Here is a 19,636-nt window from a genome sequence, read left to right on the forward strand (position 1 = left end):
TCTGTTTTGGGGTTGTATATGCATTTACATTAAGGAGAGTAATCTACCAACATGCATTATTACCCTTAAATCTGATGTTGTTTCCAGTCAGCAGGGATGAGGGTTGTTGTTGCAGTTGTGGTTATCTTGGCTCTTGCAGAGCTGGGAAGCTCCTTGTTAATTGGTGCGTTCAATATCAAGTCATTTGGGGACACAAAAGCATCCAATGCGACTTTGATGGACATCATCAGCACTGTGAGTAATAAATGAAGAGTTTGGTTCCAAAACGCTATATCCTCCATATAAATAAATTTTCCTAAATCATTTTTTAAAATGTTGTTCTCCAAGTAATTTTAGTGGAACTGTAATTGGGTTATTGTTATTTGATTAATCTTTACTCAATCAAAACAACACAACTGCAATTTTATTGATATTACCTGAAATAGTAGAGGGCAATAGTCAAAGAATAGTTTAAATAGTAAAGTAAAAGGTAAAAGGTTAAAGTACATAAAGGCATAAAACGGGCAATAGTTTAAAAGTGTTTAAAAAGTAACAATTAAAAGACATAAAAAACAACATGGAATGATTACTCAGTGATAGTGATACTAGTCAAGTACCCAGTAAACAGGCAAGGGCCATTGTCACCGGAGCAACTCAGGGTTATGTGCCTTGCTCAAGAGCACTTCAAGGTCAAAGCTGGGAATTGAACCCACAACTTTTCAGGCTACTGCATGCAAGCACAGCTCCTTAACCACTACGCTACCATCACCCCACTAACCAGTCATATCCAGTTAAATTGGCAAAATGCATATTTCATTGACTCTTTAATGATTTTGTGCCATACTTTTATAGATTGTGCATCGCTATGACATAATCCTGATCCAAGAGGTGAGAGACAGTGACCTGTCTGCAACCACCAAGTTAATGCAGCATGTCAACAAGTAAGAAACCAGCAGTAATGAAAACATAATTTAACAAATGTAATGATATATCACTTACAATTCACGTTCCTTCTCTTAGAGGGTCCTCTCCTTACGTGTATCGACATATTGTCAGTGAGCCTTTGGGTCGAAGCACTTACAAAGAGAGATACCTCTTCCTCTACAGGTGCATTTTCATCAGTCGATATAGATTTATTTTTGAGAATATGCCTTTTCTGTTCAAATATCATTACTTTTACAATATACTTCGTACTGCTACTAAAATACTTGGTGTTGTATTTGCTCAGGGAACAGACTGTGTCTGTGGGCAAAAACTTCACCTTTGATGATGGATGTGAGCCATGTGGAACCGATACCTTTAGCAGAGAGCCTTTTGTTGTGATGTTTTCATCCAATTCAGGTGGGATACCGAATAAAATAAAATAGTACATCAAAATGAAACTAATATTAAAATGTAACATAATTGTTTATGTTACAGTATCAGTCTCTCAGTGAGTTTTATTCTTATTCTGTAACTGTCTAACCAATAGTCGTTGACATTAGAGCTTGTGCATTTCTGTGCCCCCTTTAGTTGTGCAGAACTTTGTCCTCATCCCTCAGCATACATCACCGGATTACGCAGTGAAGGAAACTGACGCCCTGTATGATGTTGCTGTATACACAAAGGCTCACTGGCAGACCAATGTAGGGCAACTACACAAAACACCTCAATACCTACTATAACGTACAGACACAAAATGTATGGTTGAGGGGGAGGGAGGGAAAGAACTGAGTGTCTGTAGTTTGTGTAACTATTTATTTTCCCAAGAACACATCTGTAACATTGTTTTTCTCTTAACCAGCTATCCACATCACAAGTTAATGAAACAGTACACAAGTCACACTTGATAAGCTTGTAGTCTTTTCCACTGGCCTATCTATTTATAGGACATCCTGTTACTCGGAGACTTCAACACTGGCTGTAATTACGTTGTTGGTGCAGAATGGGAGCAGATAAGGCTATACACTGATAAGAGCTTCAACTGGTTGATTCCTAATGATGCAGACACAACTGTATCCAACACCAACTGTCCATATGACCGGTAAGAATTAGTATATAGCCTGCCGTTACATCTCATAATGGGCGCACACACACACACACACAATAGCTAAGGCACCTGTTCACTGCTTCCACAGGATTGTGGCCACCACTGATATGATGATAGGTGTTGTTCCTAAGTCTGCTCAAGTCTATAACTTCATGACTGCTCTTGGACTCAGCCACAGTCTAGTAAGGCCCTACACATTATTCCCCTTACGTTTCTTAGCATCGGTATATTTTAAAGAACAGACGGCACAAGTATAATCACTGTTTTCTCTCTCCTCTAGGCTCTGGCCGTTAGTGACCACTACCCTGTTGAGGTGGAGCTCTACTGAGTCTGCGCTGTCAAGTCCCTGAACAGTCATATTAAAAACATTCAACACGAGGAGGATCTGCTGGTACTCTGACATGTTTTCTAATGTTAAGAGGCACAGTTATACTACAAAGAGGATGTGTGTTATGCTCACCACAGGGTGCAGGCAAGCCATTGATTCCCCATGACCATATAACTTACTTTCTCAGGCGATTCAACATTTACAAAATACAGGCATTTTGAAAATCTCAGCATGTATCTGATATTTTACTGATGAACAACCAATGTAGGGGGAAAAAACACAAAAAAGACATCACACATCAAACCAAACCAGTACCATCAGCTCAAATAACCAATCTATGGACAGTGATTCTCAAATGTAGTCCTGAAGTCTTTAGTCCAACCTGACACTCACACAGGTTACACCAAATGGACAGGCCTAGATTTAAGAACCGATAGGATTAGACGAGACATTTACCAATCAGATGGCTTAATTTTAGACAAGTTGGTTGGTAGGCACAGAGAGCTTGGCGTTGGGAGCTCTTTAGGCCTTCCTTTTCTTCAGCATGGCCAGGTACATTCCCAGCGACTTCTGGATGGACTCTTTGGTGATGAAGTTAACAAAATACTTGATATCAGTCTCTCTGTTTGACGTCAGTTTGTCTATGGTTGGCTTCCTCATCATGGATTTAGTTATTGAACGGGCGTGGTCTGTAAAACATCAGAGAACAGACGGTCAAACAAATGGTCGTCTCTTGAATGTCACAGAAGCATTCTAACCACTTGAAAAGGTTTTTAGAAACAACATGTAAAACAAATTTAAATGAATGTCAGTTTAGAGGACACATGGCAGGTCAGAATACTTTACATCAGGGATGGGCAACAGGGCGGTTTATAAAGAAAACTTGTAGACAAAGTTGGGAAAGGTTCAGAAAAGGTGGGAAACAGCTGATCCTATCACAGAATTCAAAGTCAACTTATGTGTTTAGTAGGCTATGCTTAGAAACGAAATCAGCCATGAACTTAAAGGAATTATCCGGAGTAAAATGCACTTTAGATCAATTTACGGATGATTGGGAGTACATACGTTGAGTTGACATCAAAATCATGTCATTAGGATGTGTTTTGAGAAAGTTCGATGTTACCGTTTTAGTCAAAACTTCGTTAGCCTGGAAGTGACCGGGCATGTCATTTTTAAGCCCTACAAAGCTATTTTTTATACCTCTTCTACAGTTCCAAACAACATTACACTTACATGGTAGTGAGTAGAGGGTCCCCTAAAGCTTTTTTTTTTTAAAAATTTAAAAATTAAAAAAAAAAAAAAAAAAAAACATAGTCCAGTATTTCTTTCGAAATTGAAATGAAGTTGTATGCAACAGCAATGCCTCACGGGAGACGTCACGTGACATTTCAAAATTCCAACCTGTTAGTAAGCAAGGGTTTGCTGTTGCATACAACTTCATTTCAATTTCGAAAGAAATACTGGACTATGTTTAAAAAAAAAAAAAACGCGACGAAATTGTGAATTTCCAGAGCGTGTTACTCCACACTCGGCAATCGACTCCAACGGACTTTCCCCTAAAGATGGCAGCTGCAGCAGCAACATTTCCGGAAAGGTACTGGCTTGATGAAATTCATTCTGGACTCTCTATCCGACCACATAAAGACCTCGGGATACTTCGGTTTGGCTTTAGGGACCCTCTACTCACTACCAAGTAAGTGTAGTTTGGAACTGTAGAAGAGGTATAAAAATAGCGTTTTGTAGCGGCGAAATGACATGCCTGGGTCACTTCCAGGCTAATGAGTTTTGACTAAAAACGGTAAAATCGAACTTTCTCAAAACACATCCGAATGACATGATTTTGATGTCAACTCAACGTTTGTACTCCCAATCATCCGTAAATTGATCTAAAGTGCATTTTACTCCGGTTAATTCCTTTAAGTCAACACTAAAACACCATGCACGAAGATAACTAAAAGTAGGCTACATCAGAGCTGCTAGTAAAGCAGGGTTCCCACGGCTCATGGAATTTTCAAAAATACCAGAATAATCAGTATTTTAATAAAGTCTATTCCAGACATGGAACGTCAGGGAATGTATCTTTGGGGGGCAAAGTCATGGAATATCAGGGAATTTTGTTGTAGGAGTTTAAAATTGACTTGCCAAAATACATTAGGCCTAATACAATATTTACATGCAGCATTGGTGTTTATTGAGTTATTAGCTTTTTCCATTACTACTTGCTTGAGTGGTTGTAGTTAGCCCTACCTGTTTTTTTAATTTGTCATGGAAATTAAGGATTTTTCAGGGAAAAGTCATGGAATTTTACATTTGACTTAGAGTGGGAACCCTGGTAAAGATACACTAACAACAGAACCTTTTTACAAGAGTCACTATTACCCATCAGGGGCGCCTGCAGGAATTAATGCTATGGTATGCACACCCATAGTAAATAATAAATACGCGTGGACAATATTTGTCCGTTTCCCGGTTTTATCCCTGTGCATTGGTCAGCAAAAAAGTAGCCTACATAGCATAACAACATCCACATGCAACAATACAACAACGTCTACAATGACCTATTCATTTGGACAACTTGATACAGCCCTAAACAGGCTAAAGTTACCTTGTTTTGTTCTTGACGTCTGGCTTTAACAAGCTGTAATGCAGTCTTAACGTTCTGACAAGCACACCAATTGCCTACCTTGTTCTTGCCCATCTGGAATAACTCCTCTAGCTTTGCTGCCTCCATACTTTCTGTTTTCGTTGTTTAAACTTGTGATATCCATGATGAGTATTGAATTAGTGAATTCTCTCAACATTGTGTGCTGATAACCATATATAGATAGCCAAGTAAAAGAAAACAACAAGCAGCCTAGTTACGTGCCTGCGTGCGTATTCTGTCTCCTGCTCAAACAAAATGTGTGCGTGTTAATTTTGATAACGTGTTCACTAAGTTACGTAATAGAAAATTGTAAATAGCCTGATGGCAGCTAATGGGATACTGTGCATAGTTGGGAAGGTATGGTGGGCCAATTTGGTGTGAATACAGATTACACACACACAAGGGAAATATTCTCTCGTTGTTGAGTAGCCTGATAGTATGCACAGTGCGTACGGACGTACACTTGCAGGCACGCCTGTTACCCATTACAGCGGGAAAAAGGTTTATTGTGAATGTGTAATATTTTTAGTTTATTTCAAGTTCATTGGTGAATAGAAGCAATATTAAAAATGCATTTAAGTGTAGAAAATATTAAATCAATGCATGTTGGTTTAATAAACCGTGCAGACATAGGCTACTGTATATATTTTTATTAATACTCCTGATTCCTGATATCCCAGTGGTGGACGTGCGTGGTGACATCTAGCCCTCTGACAGCAACAAGAAAATGTTGTGGCCCTCTCTACCATCAAAGTTGCCCATCCCTTCTTAACATTATATTTACATAAAACATTTTGTTTATCCACATGTTACACATATATAAATACCTATTGTGTAAATAAAATAAATAAACTTTCACCTGGAATGGCGAGCCATTTAGTCATGGTCTCTGTGGCAGTAGAGAGGACACTCTCCTGAGGGACTAACTGGTCCACTAGGCCGATTTTCAAGGCATCAGGGGCACTGTAGAGGAGACCCAGCTGCAGGGCTTTCTCTGTCTCCCGATGGCCCACCGTATTCACCATGGTGTCCTTAAACCTGAATCATCGACATAGTTTAGGTCAGTGGTTCTAAAACTTTTGGGTTCCAAAGTCCTTTTGTGGGGGAGAATATTTTCTCAGGACCCCCTCATAATTGTAACAATTAAGCATATGCCATTTGTATTCTCTGAGGTTATGGCCAGGTTCACTATCCTGTGTTTTCTGGCAGGTGTGTAACTTGGTCATTTGTCAACTTTGGATTTTGCATCACTTGGTGACGTGAACTGACACTAGCTCTGGCAAATAAACCAAGTTAAGCAGCAATAGGAATGGGTCTTTGTGACCTGAGGGAAGCGATTCAAGTGAAATGTTAATGTGGGTGGGAGAAAATGGGCACAATTGTTTTCTTAGGGAAAAGGGTTGTCACCTGTAGATATGAAATATCAAATTATAACCACAACTTCATCATTTAAGTTATTTTGCTGACCCCTTGGCTATGGGTCGCGGACGCCACTCTGAGAACCTCTAGTTTAGGTCAATCAGCTGTATTATTATGGGGCTTGTATGGGGGCATGGTGGGGTAGCGGTAGCATCACTGTCTGAGACAAGATCATGTTCCATACCCAAACCCGATGCAGCAAATCCCTGTTGCCATTGGAAAGAAGCATCCCAAGCTAAATACCATTCACTTTACTTTACTAAACACATCATCTGTCCCCATAATGCTACACAGAATTTTTAAAAGTCAAAAGACAACAAAAGGTGTCACTCACCAAAAGGGGGCGACGATACCAAGCAGGGTTTCATTAAGGCCAATGGAGTAGCGAGGATTGTCAGCCATGATCCTGTAGTCACACGATATGGACATCAGACAGCCCCCAGCCGGACTGGACCCCTATCATTTCAAAAGAATAGAACCAGTTCACAACACAACTCCATCTAGGCGGCATTACATCCTGAGTAAATGTGTAATGTCCTCATCTTCATGATGGATCACACTCACATTTATAGCTGCGATGGTCACCATGTCAGAGCCATAGAGTTTCAGCCACATCTCCTGCACGGCTCTCCAAAACTCTCCGGCATGTTCCGGGCCCTTCCCGTACATCTCCATGATGTCCAGCCCTGCTGAGAAGACCTTTGGCTGGGACTGTGGAAGACCAAACAAACAACAGTGGGTAAATATTTTCACTTAATTTGGAGATAAAATTAGATACAAAATTGTTCATTAGTAAGGGAATTGCCATCACAAATATATCACAGTGCCTGCAACAAATTACCTGATTAAACATAACAGTCTCTGCACTGACTGTAGATTGAACCTATTCTAACCAAGTCAGCCTGACGGCACACTTTTGTGTGTCCACTTACCGAGGTAAGAATCACCCCTCTGCAGCTCTTGTCCATTTCCAGTTTCTCCATGCTAATGGCGAACTCTGTGAGAAAGTCCAGGCTGAGACTGTTCACAGGTGGGCTCTGGAAATTCATCACTGCAATACCTGCACAAAGATTTGAGGATGTCACACTCACAAACATGTTTTACTGCTTATTTGTGTAAAAAGAAGCCTTTGCAACCAACAATATGCAATGCTGAGCATGGTCTATGGCAGTGATTTTCAACCGCTGTTCCACGGCACACCAGTGTGGCATGAAAGAACATCAGGTGTGCCGTGGGAAATTGTCCAATTTCACTTAATCGGTCCAAAAACATTTATTATTTTTTATAGTAGGCTATGCCATTGTTGAGCATCTGTGCCTGCAATGTAGTGACTTGTTAAGTAAATAAATACTCTTTCATGTCAGTGGGTGGCAGTAGGGAGCACAATAATGACCTGGTAAATTAAGTGATGCGTACGAGAAGTGGCGGTGAAAAATAGATATCGCAAAGCTAGATACCGCATTGGGCTGCAGAATGTACAGTATGTAAATAGCGTTGCCATCATGGTGAGGCCAATGGAGAAACAGGTGTCTCTGATTGTAAACCAGAGAGGTGTCTCTTATTGTCGAAGTGTTGCCCACAGACAGTAAGGTGTTTTCCCCAGCAATATGGCAGCCATGTTCACATAGCCTATGCCACTTAATAATTAATTAATCAGGCATCTTTTGTCTTGTGCGTCAATTGTTTTTTTTTGTAAATTTGTTTGTTTGTCTTGATGTCACAGAAACGCTGGCGACTACGCCGCTCCGTCCGGCATCTATTGTCTTACTAGTGTGTAAAGCGACCTTGGGTGCTTTGAAAGGCGCTATGTAACAAATAAAATGTATTATTAATATTATTACTATTATTATTATTATTATTATTATTATTATTATTAATAGAACTCGACGGACAATGCGGTATCTAGTTTTCTAATATCTATGGGAGAAAATATGTAAAACAGCGATGGATAGGCCTACTTGAAAAGGAAAAATGCAGATTCTGAACTAAACTGTAAAAAAAAGGAGAGACTACATTTTCATTATTTTTGCTGTATTAGGCTACAATGTGTAATTTTGTTACATTTTTGGTTGGTGGTGTGCCGCGGGATTTTTTAATGTAAAAAATGTACCATGGCTCAAAAAAGGTTGAAAAACACTGGTCTATGGCATTCATTCAGTTATAAAACACAGGTTATAAATGTAAGAATCTAGCTAACATTGAAAAGTGATAGTCTTGGAGTTATATGGGATATTTCATGTCAAATCAGATAAGGTTGTTGCTGCACTGCTCAGATTTTGTTAAAACCTTGTCTGTATCATGAATGGGTCCCGAAACCAAGGTCTGTGAAATATTTCTGTTCAAATCCTGTCTTCATATTTTTTCCAGCCCTTGATATTACCTCAGTTTTACAGCCTGAACACAACAGTATCTGGGAAGCAATGTTTGTATATTAATGTTATGAAAAGTATTATTCACAGCCAGCCCAAACTTTGTAGGATGGAAGATGTCTCAGTATGCATACCGGTAAATCGTTAAAAATCTATGTGGAAGTAGCCCAACGTATGGGGCATTTAATGCACAAAGTCAATGTTGTACCACAGATAATTACATTGAGCTTCTTATCTATGAAGAAAACATGCTACAACACTGATGAAATTATTACATTTAGTCATTTGATTATACAACATTGTTCCTACTAGCTACCCCATATACCAATTTTGTCATATGAAAATGCCCAAAACATGTGACCACACCTTATTTAACCCTTAATATCTTCATGTTCATATGCTGTGGATATCTAAAGCATTGGCGCAACATTAATACAGTAGTCAGTCTGATTTGACACAGGATGACCCCTATGATGCCTGCTTTCCCTTACGAAAAAAAAATCTTATAGTATTTTGGGACAAAATATTATAGTAATACTATAGTATTTTGGGGCATACTACAGAAGGATTAGTGTTTTGGGACATGAACACAATAGAGAGGTATTGCAAAACACCATAGAAATTATACACTACCATAGAACTACTAGACCTGCTCTTTGTCATAAGGGACAGTAGGGTCAATCATGTGTAGGCTATTAAATATGAAGAAATTACTTAAACACCAACTTTAAAACTGGACAGCGGACAGTCCATATTTTGCACGGCACATTGAATAGTTCATTTGGACTGGGTTTTATTTGTGAAAATTTGATTTGTTTAACTTTATGACCTCTGAGGCTCGACTTGTTTGTAATGACCATGTAGGCGCTTACCCAAGCAGGGCAAGGCATGTGAGAAGCTGTGCTCCACTAACCTGAAGTGCTGTCCAGATCCACTTTGATTTTAGATGAGGTTGAATTGTGTCTCCGGTTGTGGACATAAGGCAATGCACAAACCCTCCCATTTCTGCAGTGCAGAAAAAACGATGAACATAAACCTGCGGAGATGAGAAAACTACACCATTAGCTCTCACCGATTAGGAAAATGAAGCAATGTCATTGATAATATTATGGCAGCATGACAATAATGCTAACGTTATTTAGAATGAAATATGAAACTTTTGAATGCATACCCAATGTTACTTTCAAGATGCTTTTACATGTAATATTTTGGCTACAGCAAGAAGCCATTAAGTTATTAATTAGGGTACTATAGATACATGCTTTTATTTTAGTTGTTAAGTATTCATACAAATCCTGAGTAGTGACCTTTGTCCCAAATTTCAGAATAGCAGCGTAGTACTGGCTAACATTAGCTGGCCTTAGCATTCCTAACTTTATGAGTGCATAGCAACGAGACAAGCCGAAAACGTAAGACGAAGGCAGGAAACGTGGAATCAGTGATTTTCAGAAGTATTTGAGAAACATGCAAATTCCTTAACTGAAACATACCAGAAAAGGTTAACTTTGCAGACTGTCTCAACGCAGTTGCCATGTCTGTCAGCTGGGATGTACTTCCGTGAGTGGATGTTTGGCGGGACGGCCCACAAACGAAGAAAACACACGCTGGTTGGTCAGTTGTAAAGTCATACGTGGTGGGAGGAAACAAACCCAGAATAATTTGCTATGTTATTGGCCAATTGTTATGTCGATCTCTGAAAAGTTTTGTATGGTTTTGAACGAGAAGAGGCTGTGAAACAGAAAAAGCATGACAAAATACATTTTTAGTCTTGCAGAGTTTACTGAGTTTACTGCTTCAACTCAGAGGTGAGGTACGCGGATCATATCGATAGTTCCTTTTTTGTTTAGGTAGTAGTAGTGAATATTTACAATATTTACAATGTTTACGTGGCTTTGAATGTTTATTTTATCAGATGGCACACACAGTGGGATGATATGTTATTTATTTTTGGCTATAATAGATAGAGTGAGGGGAGATAGAGTGGGGGAAAACGCCCCCCTTAAGGAATATGTGATATTTCTGTGAAACAAAAAGCTAAATATGTGTAGAATTGCTATCTTAGTTTTGAGGGACAATGTCATGAATTATAAACCAAATATGAAAATTGTCCAGAGTTAACAGTTAATTAGTATTAGTACAAAAATTGAGCAAAAGGGGCGTTTTGCCCCAGCGGTGGGGTAAAACGCCCCCCAAGGGTGGGGTAAAATGCTCCCACCCTGTCAAAGCAATGCCCCTCATACATTAATAGCAAAACAAAAAGTAAACAACTAAAGTAAACACATTTTTTTCACTATTGTGGAGCAATAAAATATAATCAATAAATTGATTACAAGCTACTATATTTGATCAATATATTGACAATAGCCAACTCTGTTTTAGTGACTGCTGAAAATTAGAACACTTCCCTAAAAATCCATTTTTCTTTTGTTTTCTTGAAGTACAGAGCATGCATCCATTTTATGGTGGGTACTTGTACATCACCATTGTCAACATAGTGCATAGAAATAAAAACAACAACATTTTACTTCATCTAGTGATTAGTTTGTGAAATATAGGAGGGGGGGGGGGCGTTTTACCCCAAGGGGCGTTTTCCCCCACTCTACCCTACATTAAATAGATAAATACATAGATTAATAAATAATAATAAATCATCAGCTCTCTCTCATACACTCACATACATACACACAGATCAACATCATTCAACATTAATTCTTCAGCCGGGACGTGACACATATGACCCGGCACCGCTCACACTCAAACTCCTCATCATCGTCGTCATCCCAGTTGTCCCACTGCTCACATGTGCAGTGAAACCACTCCATGCACAACGGGCAGAACACCCACGGCACAATATCTTCCCCTCCTGGCGGAAAAAATCTTTTTGCACCTGCCAAAGACATCTAACAGAAAAGTAGGCCAAAGAAAGGTGAAGTTAATAGGCTATAATTTAATTGTAATTTCTTATACTTTATAACATGTTACCCCATTTGTCTTCTTCCTTTGCTATTTTTTTGCCCCTCCAGCTGTTTTCCTTTTTCTTTTCTGACCTGCAAGGGACACTATTTTACATTTTGAATTTCTAGAAAAAGATATTGAAAAAAAAAAAAGGTTTGGTTCCTGTTGGTTGTCAGTTGAGGCCATGGGTCGGTAGGGATTTTTTTTTTTTTCCCCCCCAGTGGCAGTAAGGGATAGGTAGAAAATCAGTCCCTCCAGGATTTCGCGAGGTTTTTTGAGACTGTTGCGACCTAAAATGCCTGGATGGAAGTTGCGGTGTTTTTAGCTGTTTCTTGTGGAGAAATTGCGGGAGGAAGTGAATTTTTTTTTTATTTAGGGCAATTAAGGTTAGTAAGACCAAAATCACACTGATCATCTTGATGCTTATTAAAAAATGATAATCAAAGGTAAACAGTAAGGATTACAGAAAAACAAAGTAGGCCTACTTTATTTGTGAAAATGCTTTGACTGAGGTAATTCACTAAGCAGTATAACCTTTCGTAGAACTGTCCAAAAGTGTCACCTAAAGATATGGCATCATGTCATATGTTTCAATACATTCATATATTTTGTAATTCATATTAAGTTCATATCTTTTTAGTAATTCATAGTCTGTGACCTGCATAATTACTAATAGCCAAGTAAGTATCTGGTAATATCATATTGATTTGAACTATTTGACTACACTTCTGTTTAATGTCATTACATTGGTGGTGTACATCTAATTGACTGCCTGCCCCTTTAAGGACGTGAGAGTAGCCTAATTACATTTCTGAGTCGAGTGGAAGTCTTGCATCTCACTGTGTTTGGCTACGAGTGTAAATCACTTTTTGCATAGTGCATTACGATATGTGGATGCAATTGGGAATGTCTTCTATGTCATTAGTTAAAATAAATGTTAAAAAAACAAATCATAGAAGAGGTAAATGTCTTGCAATTTTATTAATTTCTATGATTTTGGTAGAACTACGCAAACTAAGCCCACAAGCTAGCAAACATGACATAAGCTAAAAGGACATATCCAGGTAAACGTTTGCCAATGGGTTGCATAGCCTACTCAAATGTCAGTAAACCAAGTAGGCCTTAATTAACTTACTTTCATAGCCTAGGTAGGTTAGCAACACCAGGTTGAGAGATGCGAGTAAGCAGATCATTAACGTTAGCCTTCTATTTATTGTCATCAAAACTGCAGACTCGAGGAACGAACATGTTAGGCAGTCTTTGGTGTCATATGCAGAAGGTGCAGAAGTAAACGTGTCATCTGGCTCAATATTCTGCGCGAGGGACTGTTGTGGTAGGTGAAATTTCACGGTGAAACTACGATGATTGGTAGCCTGGGTGTTCCCATGCTGCCTTGCGCGCGATTTGATTCACGCTGCTAAGGCAGCCTGGAAACTACCGCCCTAATTTTTGCCTCAGATAGGGAACCAATCACAGAACAGGGGGGAAAGCAAGACGATGATGAGCTATGTACAGAGGCATTTGATAGACATCCGTGGCACCCAATAAACGGATCTGGGCATTTTTTTCAAATACGAGAAAATGAACGTTTGGTTCCCAGACCACGTCTCATTGAGAAGTGGTGGCGCTAGCCAGGCTAGATGATTGGTCAAATTTGCGAAAAAGTTGCGGTGTTTGGACAAAATTGCCTTGGTAAGTGACGAAAACAATCGTCTTCGTGAACAGCTGTGCATAGGCTACTTTGTAAAAGAGAGAATACGGTCATCCCTATACATAACGCAAGGGGTAATTAATGTAATTATAGTTCGCCTTTTATTTCTGGATTTATTTAATGTAGCCTAGACTATTTAGTGTTATTTCTTCCCCAAGCTCATAAAATAAATTTGGGTCACACATAAATTGACAGGGTCGGTCGGAAACCGACCCTTTTTTTTTTTTTATGCCTGATAGTCAATTAAACTCTGTTTACCTTCTACTGGTGCTGGGGCCTTCCTCTTCCTCTTCCTGGATGAGAAGGTGGCTGAAGAGAGGGAAGAGGCACGGGCTGAGAGGTCCGACCTGGCTTCGGAGGAGACGGCGAGCAGAGCAGTGGTGTTAGTTAGGGCTGAGGGTAGCACAAGTATACAGCAGGAGCTGGGCCTGCCTCTGCAGCTGGGGGCTCCCCTAGAGGCCGCAGCAGGGTCGGTGATCCCTAGGCTGATGGTACTGGCTCGCGCCCTCCTCTGTCGGGGCCTCTGCTCCTTTGCCTCTCTGGTCGCTGCTAACTGCTGTTCTTTTTCCTGTAGGAGTCTCTCATACTCCTCCCCAGTGATGACCCGGGCCTTGGCAGCAACTTTCCTCCTAGTGGCTCTCTGAAAAGTGGGCCGGGTCAGGACCTCCGCCAGGTCAGGGGGGATCAACCCTGCTTCCACCAATGGGTGGTTCAGAGGGTTCTGAGAAGGGGTCCTCATGCTTAGAACAGCCATGTGCCTCTTCTTAAAACAGGTCCACCACTTTCTACCTAGTGGCGGCAGTTCTGGCTATCTGCTTCTCTTCCTCAACACCGCGGTGGCAAGCCGGGGCTTGGTGAGCTGGAAACCATGGTCTGCACAGTACAGGCAGTACTCCACTAGAGCTTGTTCGTCCTCCACTGAGAGTTTTTAGTCTTGGGCCTGTACGGCAGCCATGGGAAACCCGCCCAGTCACTCTGTCCCTCAAGGTGTTACGAGGGACTTTGAAGACCCGACATGCCTGGCATACTGGCATGCCTGCAGCCACCTCCTCCATTGCCCGCACCATGTTTTCGTCTCTCCACTGTTTTCTTGGTGCCATTTTCTAGTTATAATTATAAAAGGAAAAGAAAACTAACCTTTCAATACACTTCACTTTCTAGTATTTTAGATATTTATTATTGTCTATCATAAAGCCAAATGCAGACTAGGCCCTACATTTAAATGGCTAAAGCGTAACTGACGCCAAAATGCATCCTAGTGTTTTTGTGAATGTAACCGAGTCAAACTTTCGTTTAAAAGCATAATTACGTCCGAAGCGCCACTTTTAAGCTTGTACGCTTTGGCTTTTTGATACATGATCGTGTCAAATTCTCTATAGGCTATAATCCAGGGGTGGGCAAACTTTTTGGCTCAAGGGCCACACTGGGTTTTGAAAATTGGCCGGCAGGCTGCACAACCCCCGTGTTGCCTTCATGATTTCCTTTGGAGATATCAATGACAAGCCAGCTGGAACCTGCCACTCTCTCTACCTCTGGTGAGTGCAGACGCGTTCCCAATTAAATGGAGTAGCATAATGTTGACATTGTAAACGTTCTCTAAGCCTATGTTGTAACCGGTTGTAACGCCTCCAATTATCACCACTTTCGTTCGAAAATTCTAAAACAAATGTTTTTTAATACAAAATAACATTTGATGAATGAAAAATGTTTCAGTAGCCATAGGTGTCTAGATTTGAACAAAATCTGTTTGGTTCTTAACATTCTCAGCATTTACTGCCTGAAATATCCGAAATATTTTGTTTAACACGCTCGGAGGTTAGTGCTGGCCTGGTGGGTCACCTATTTACGTCGTTTCAACGGCACATGAACGGTTAGACCGAGAATTCTCATCATGAAATTAAAATTCCACTGGAGCTCCAAGCGGATGTGTACCCGCAGCCTTACAACACTGTTTACAGCTCTTTGAGTCACGGTAAAATGTAATTTTTGGTACATAGCTAATTTAGATACACCTATGGTGTGGGTGCTTGCGTTTCTTTAGGAATCCGCGTCTCGGTTTGTATAGAAATGGATATTAAGTGACACATACACGCAAGACGCCGGAAATACGGGACCGACGGTACCGTCGCATTACCGTCGGTCCCGTATTTCCTTATAGCCGCGATAGTTTTACACCAACAATGTTCTCAATGCTCGAGTGTGAGATGTGTAGAGACAAATGTGTGGTTTTTCCTGGTAAACTATAACATTAACAGTTAAGTCATTTATCGACATGCCATGTTATGACATTTATCTAGCCTAGCCTACATGTCATGCTATGGGATAAGTTTCCGTGGGAAACTCAATGTTAACTTCGCCATGTATAACGTTAAGTTAGGTTACAAAATAGCCAGTAACGTTATTCTTCGAAAAAAGCACAACCTTTGTTGATGACATTTATCTACATGTCATGTGCTATGGGATACCATTGGGTGAAGTCGATGTGAACATTAATTTAACATTAAACAGTTACGGGTGCTCGCGCAGCAAAGGACGTTCAACTTGAGCCAAGTTTGCTAGCTAGCTTCAGGCCAAGTCCACACGTACCAAACCGATCTTTTTTTCCTCCATCTTCCCTGGAACCGTATCAAGAATATTTGCGTCCAAATGGATCCATCTCAACACGACTCAACACGTTACTTCATACCCCAGGCCTATAGGTGGCATTGTTTCTTTACAGAAATTGACCAAAACTTGCACTTTACAAACAGACAGGCTTTACTTTACGACGAAATGGCTAGTGCAAAGAAACCAGAATTGTTTGTGTGGACTGATGGTGAACTGTCAACTGTAGTCAACTGTAAAACTAATAAACTTTATTTTACGGTTTGTGAAGGGTGCAGTCCCGTCCTTTATTTGGCTAACTTAGGCCTACTAATCACCTTTACTTTCTTTGGTTGTAGGATAGTCCGTGATTCACATTAGTTTTGGCTATCACCGCAATTAGGCTACTAAACGCAAGGCTTACCCAAGTTCTAGGCTATTCTGTCGCCACATTTATAATATTGCTATAAAACCTTCGTTAGTAACAGTCAATACTTTTGCCTGCATCAAATCGCGCATTTGCATTCAGTGTGCTACCATCGGCTTAACGTGAGTTATAAGCGTCTTTGTATGCTTATATCTGATTTCACTCGACTGTGAATGCATGTATATATGTTGTATGACATGTAAAACTAGATGTACCGCATAGCGGTACAAAATATGACCGCCGCTCAGTCCTGTACATCCTAGGGTTAGGGTTAGGGTTATCCTTGACTAGTGTTAACCATAGGAGAGTTACTCACCTTCAGGTCTTCCAGATGAATCTAAACTACTGATATTATTAAATTATCTAATGTATTTGAAATGTATCTAACTAAATTATCTAACTATAAAAACTGACGACTGTACAAACGAACAAATCAAACTAATATCTAAAACTATACCAAAAATAATGATTAATGTCTCGGTCTCTCCATACTCAACCGCCAACATCTGCACACTGACGATAAAGTCAGGGCTGCACGCGAAGGTTCGTCCAGGCTACAATGTCAGTGTTCTACTAAAATTCTGGATTCGTTCAAAAGTCTCAAGCAGAGTCAGCAATCAGTCAGAAATCTGAGAGCTTTATTCACGGAGTTGGAGACCTAGGTAGTGTCGCTAAGCGCAGTCTAGATACAGAGAAAAAGCGCACTTCTTGTCTTTGGATGAGTCAAAGCTTACATCCCCCCTTGTGGCACGTCAAATATTCATTGACCACATCAGTAACATTTCCCCAAACTTTGGCCTAACATAGCCTAGCCAAGTGCCATACATGGTTTTCTTGCACACAGATCTGAAAGGTTAAATGCCCTACATCAGCATAGTATTAATAGCATTAAAATCATGAATCCTGTAACATGTTACACTATAAAACACTGACTGTTCTGCATGTATATATAATCAACCAGAAAATGTGAGATTGTGAAAGGAGTTAGCCTACTGGCATAAATTAACTTGCATGTGTAGGCCTAGGCCTACTTACACGTATGGAATCTCTGGGTCCAAACTGGTATCCGATCTGTCATTCTTGTAGGTATGTAGGTGTCCTTGGAATTTCCTGGTTGGTTTATTTTTGAACTCATAAAATCACTCATCAAATCACTCATTAAATGAGTTTTGCAAAGAAAGAAGAGAGCTAGAAAGACAGTGTGAGAGAGATGAGTGAGGTATGATGGACTGTTTCATGTGTGTCAGTGCAGTGGGTCCTCAACCACCATTTGTTAGCATTACTAATGATTTTTTAATGACAGCTGTTGGATTGTCTCTCATTTGCCCTTTTATTTTGTCTGACTCTGTCCTATTTTTCTTTCTCTCGCACTTTCTCTCTCGTATGCTCGTCAGCCTGTACCTTCTGCCTCAGAAGCCCGCCACCACACTCATCCTGTATGATGGCGGTTCAGCTGTTGCTCAGATTCCCAGGTGAGTCACATACCCCCCCCCACACACACACACACAAAAACCTCAGTGCCTGGCTTTTACAGTCATTTGTAATACCATTTAACAGTTGACACCACCAGAAGGTACAGTGCAGCCAAGTCCACCAAGACCCCCCCCACCCTCACCCCAGGTACATGCTGAAGGACACATAAATTGCTCAACAACATAAAATGATAAAATGTCACCCCAAATGTCAATTGTCAGATGGCACAGTTCATGTCATAAGTTCACAGTATGTCTAATGTAATGTAACCCTTAGCTGGAAAGGGTGACTTAATTGTCCTATTTGATCAATGTTGAACCACTTCATAAAGACTTTTAACACAATGGTGTAAACAAAGTGTGTTCAGCTGGAGGTGCCAATCTTTCATCCATAATGAAATAGCTTATCCTCAAGGCATGCAGAAATACGAGTTTCCCAGAAATTCCCAGTTCAGATAGTGTAGAAATGAGACATGTCATGGTTTATCAAAAGGCTGCAGATAGGTCAAGTAGAATTAATGCTGATGACTGAGCAGAATACTTAACTACTCTCAATGCTTCAGTCAAAGACAGTAGAGCAGTTTCGGTATATGACCGCTCTTGACCAGACTGCTTACAGTTAGGTTGTTTTGATAAAGGAAGTCAGACTTGTTTGAAGACCACTTTCTCTTTGACAAGAAAGGAAGAAGGGATACAGGCCTGTAGTTCTTCACATCAGTTGGATTGAGGGTACTTTTCTTGAGCAAAAGTGTAACCCTTGTATGTTTGAAAGAAGAAGATACTCCAGAACTGAGTGAAGAATTAATCATATGCGTGACCGCTGGCAGAACAGTAGGTGCCATAGACTGCAGAAGAGTAGACGGGATGGGATCCAAAGGGCATGTTATGGGACAACTTTGCTGAAGATAAAAAGAAACCTCTTCTTTATTAAGAGGAGAGAAAGAGTCCAACGATGCCAACATGTCAAAAGGCAAAGCCCTCCTTAAAGGCTCATCAAAGTGGGAACTTATTTTAGCAACTTTTTCAGTACAAAATATTGCAAAGTCATCCACAGAAAGTGAAGTAGGTAATGGGAGTGGTGAAGGATTGAGAAGAGATTTGAAAGTAGAGAAACGTTTTCTACTGTCAGTGGCGCTTTCGATCTTGCTCTGATGGAATGCCTTTTTAGCAAGTGTAACTGTGGATGAAAAAGACTTGTAGTCTAAGATCATTGGCAATTTTCTCTCAGCAGCTCTACGTTCCTTTCGTACTGAACGTATACTGTTTGTGGGCCATGGCGGGGTTTTGAACGAGTGGTCTTATGGAACGAGCACATACTGTGTTCAGACAAGATGCCAGCATAGAATAGGCTAGGCTAAGAGTCTCTGTAGCATCATTAACCTCAAGTGACAAGAATGAACTTGGAGTAGGTAAAGCAGTTACCAATGTTGCAAAATGGTCGCTTGAAAGGCTTCTTAGATTACGCCATAACAAAACTGTAGGAGAAGGAACGGCTGATCCAGGAGATGCACAGATAATTTAATAAAGTAATGATCAGATGCATGTAATGGATTAACCATAAGGTTGCCTGTAGTACGTAGCAGAACTAGGACTGTGAACACATGGGACACAAGGACATAACTTTTAGTAATCTTTACAAGATTATGGCTGGCTGTGCCCTCAATCAAAATAGTCTACTACGCCATCTGCTTTTTGATGTAAACAATGAACAACTTAATTG

The 19,636-nt window shown here is 40.3% G+C and overlaps 2 protein-coding genes across 2 annotated transcripts; one reads left to right on the forward strand and one right to left on the reverse strand.

Annotated features, from left to right (window-relative positions):
* Nucleotides 1–96: 96 nt before the first annotated feature.
* Nucleotides 97–2,336, forward strand: dnase1 (deoxyribonuclease I). Its single transcript, XM_048244926.1, has 8 exons — nucleotides 97–234; nucleotides 832–920; nucleotides 1,000–1,086; nucleotides 1,208–1,320; nucleotides 1,492–1,604; nucleotides 1,848–2,002; nucleotides 2,097–2,190; nucleotides 2,289–2,336. Exons 1-8 carry the CDS (start codon nucleotides 97–99, stop codon nucleotides 2,334–2,336), a joined length of 837 nt encoding a protein of 278 aa, XP_048100883.1.
* On the reverse strand, nucleotides 1,703–10,359 carry eci1 (enoyl-CoA delta isomerase 1). The gene is made up of 7 exons (XM_048246871.1): nucleotides 10,259–10,359; nucleotides 9,682–9,804; nucleotides 7,332–7,459; nucleotides 6,964–7,110; nucleotides 6,734–6,855; nucleotides 5,840–6,018; nucleotides 1,703–3,025 (listed from the first exon to the last, which is right to left on the reverse strand). Exons 1-7 carry the CDS (start codon nucleotides 10,299–10,301, stop codon nucleotides 2,859–2,861), a joined length of 909 nt encoding a protein of 302 aa, XP_048102828.1. The 5' UTR covers nucleotides 10,302–10,359; the 3' UTR covers nucleotides 1,703–2,858.
* Between the last annotated feature and the right edge of the window lie 9,277 nt (nucleotides 10,360–19,636).

Source organism: Alosa alosa, chromosome 6 (genome assembly GCF_017589495.1).
Source record: "Alosa alosa isolate M-15738 ecotype Scorff River chromosome 6, AALO_Geno_1.1, whole genome shotgun sequence".
NCBI classification, from domain to species: domain Eukaryota; kingdom Metazoa; phylum Chordata; class Actinopteri; order Clupeiformes; family Clupeidae; genus Alosa; species Alosa alosa.